Source organism: Ciona intestinalis, unplaced genomic scaffold (assembly GCF_000224145.3).
Source record: "Ciona intestinalis unplaced genomic scaffold, KH HT001033.1, whole genome shotgun sequence".
In the NCBI taxonomy this organism is placed as follows: Eukaryota; Metazoa; Chordata; class Ascidiacea; order Phlebobranchia; family Cionidae; genus Ciona; species Ciona intestinalis.
The window spans coordinates 11-3,021 of NW_004191354.1; the positions used below are offsets into that span (position 1 = coordinate 11).

The window sequence follows — 3,011 nt, forward strand, 5'->3', positions numbered from 1 at the left end:
AAGCGACTGTCGTTGCCCTGCAATGCGATGATAGACAAGTTACATTTGTGGTAACTTGTAAGCGGGCACCAGGTGTATGAAACAGAACACTAGTGTAAAAACGATTGTCATTGCCCTGCCGTGCAAGGATAAATAAATTACTCTTTTTCATATACAATATAAGCTTTATGGTGCAATGATCCTGACACACACATATTTTCTCACCAATTATTTGTTCAAGTTGGGGAATGAAGGTTTGGTTTTGATTTCCAACTGCTACAAGATCCAGCCGACAATTCTTTGCATTCACATTCACAAATCTTTCAAATAAAGCCTTAAAGAATTTCCCTGTTAAAATAAGAGGTAAATTATATTGGCTTGTATCTGTTTATGCGGCTTATGCCCCTTATTATTTTAGTGCTTAGGGGTCTTCAAGATTTAGAACTTTATTAGAAATTATTGGATGAGAAATACTGAACATTACAAAAATGCTAAGTACAGAAGCTGTTATTTTAAATTTAACATTATAGCTTTGTAGTAGCTTAAACTTTAACTTTCTATGATTTTTAATGTGTTGGGACTTGGGGTCATAGGCGTAAAACGTTTCCAACACTGCTTTATATTTATATGCAATGTTTTCCTCAGGCAAGCAGCATATTTATTACGAAGGAGTAGGGATTCACACGTGGATTCATTGCATCATAATAGCGGTTGTTTGAACCTGGCAATTGATTACGACATAATAGCGATTCACACGTTGATTACTGACGTCACAATAGCGATTCACACGTTGATTACTGACGTCACAATAGCGATTCACACGTGAATTATTTAGCAAACAAGAGTTTAAATACCAGTTGAATGCATTTGTGTCGTGAATGACGCATCGGTATTGACATATTTTAACGAACGTAAACGAAGTTTGTTCGCAGTAATAATGGCGTCTTCGTTTGGTCGAACGTAATTCCTTACCATTATTAGTATGGAGAAAATCAAAGGGTTGCCAGGCAACCCTGCAACCCCATAACTTTACGCCAGTGCTTGGGGTAATAAGTGAACTCTGGCCCATGGACCTTACCCATATAAAATGTTCATTTATTATGCTAGTTGTATAAAGCCCCAAAGTTTAACTTATTGAACATAATACCAAATATTTACATCAAAGCACCTTTCTTCTAACCTACATAACCTATATTTCCAGTAACACATAACTTATAACTTTTAATAACTCATAAAAGTTGAGCAAATATAAAACAAACCTGGCCATAACTTTGACGTCAGTTTGCTTGTAGGCCCCATATTCCCTTGCCCATTATTCAACGGAACCATTAACATTCCACTTGGTTTACTGGTCATCAAAAAAGCAACAGAATTTACCTGAAATATGAAATTCTTCATAAATATAAATTAAAATTTGGAATTTAGAAATCTTTACTTTAATTTTATAATAAATAAAATTATAAAACTGGTATGCCGTTCAGATAAGAATCTGTAAGAAGAAAATAAGCTTATTAAATCTTCATTATCTCAATGATATTAATTTATAAAGCCTAATTTTTGTTCATTTGTTTTTAATTTGGTATTGGTCTTGTCTGGATAGTGGTTAGCGCACTTGCGTCAGGTACATGGAATACAGGTTCGAGGCTCGTCGCTGCTACCATTGTGGGCGTTTGTGTCCTTGGGCAAGACACTTGAAGGTAATTGCTCCAACCTAGTGGTCACTAATGGGTTGTCTAAATTATCAGCCATATTTAACCCAAATACAACCTTGCACACCTCATATTAAACATACCTTTTGTCCAGGAGGCAACGATGCACAAATAAGAGCAAGTAAAGAATCAAAGTTATTGCTGTCATAATGGTATAAGATGGCAACTACATCTGGTAGGACAGATTTCTCCAGCGCTGCTGCATATTTGCATTTGTTGGATACAAGTAATAGTTTGGTGGGTGCTTTGTAGAGGATTTGTCTGGAAAAGTAAATTGTCAATTTTATGTAAACAAAAGGCTGAAAAAGAAAAATTAGGTACTAGTGTACTGTGTGTACGATTCTCTTATGGCAGAATGAAAATAAGATTTAGGGGTTAGTGTTAAGGGTATAATAGGAAGTGGTTAGGAGTTAGCATATGAAATAGGGGGGCAGATTATTCACTGCAGATATCCTTCTCTTTGTTGTTGTATATAAACTCTTTTGTGACATTTTTGCGAGAACCCAAAATCCAAGTAAAATGCAAAAGTTAGATGTTTTGCATAGGAAGTGAATTCAGCACTGTTAATTACCTTTTCTTGGGTGTTTAAATATTATCTGCGCTCTAGTTTTCGAACGATAAATAAAAAATGTTATGTTATGGGCAGTGGTTAGCATATAAAGTACTTAAATTAGTTCTTTACTAATTTAAGTTGTTAAAATTTCTCACTTTGATTTCCTGATGATAGTAGTTGGTTCTTTCATTCCTTTATTTGCAATTGAAGCTGGGTGTTTCACAGTAGCGGATTTTGTTTCATTTCTTTTAATCCTTTTAAGTGGTTCACCAGTTGATATAAGGGGTTTTGTGGAATGGTTATTGTTTAAATTCGCTTTCTGTTTTGATTCCCCATGACCTGGATTGGGAGAAACGCTTCTTGAACGAGTTTGCTTAGCAATGTCAAGATTTCTTCCAACTCCACGATTCATTATCAAATTTTGATTGAATGAATGAAACTTATTTATCCTTCCGTGGCAGGGCAACTACAGCTGCTTTGTTCCTTTTTTTATTATTTCAAGATAGAATTGAGTATTTATTAATGTTTAAAGCTGATTGGCAGTATAACNATTACATGTGCCTACAAATAAACGTTGTGTGTTAATTTAAAATAAAGGCACTAGTGAAGAATCCTCCGGTACATAGCAGAATAGGCTGGTGGAAAGTGTTAGAGGTTGATGGTTAGGGGGTTAGTAGTTGGGGGTTGGTGGTTTGCAAACAAGGTGGGGGAGGGTTCTTTACTACACCAAAATAAACCGTATACATACAAAATTATCATAAAAAGTAATA

General features: G+C 35.1%; 1 protein-coding gene across 1 annotated transcript; it reads right to left on the bottom strand.

Moving 5' to 3' along the window:
• Positions 1-204: 204 nt before the first annotated feature.
• LOC104266217 lies at positions 205-2,766 on the bottom strand (the record flags this gene model as incomplete). Its single annotated transcript, XM_026839833.1, has 4 exons — positions 2,397-2,766; positions 1,772-1,949; positions 1,239-1,356; positions 205-327 (listed from the first exon to the last, which is right to left on the bottom strand). Coding segments are annotated over exons 1-4 (676 nt in total), but the record flags the coding sequence as incomplete, so codon positions are not given.
• Positions 2,767-3,011: the final 245 nt, after the last annotated feature.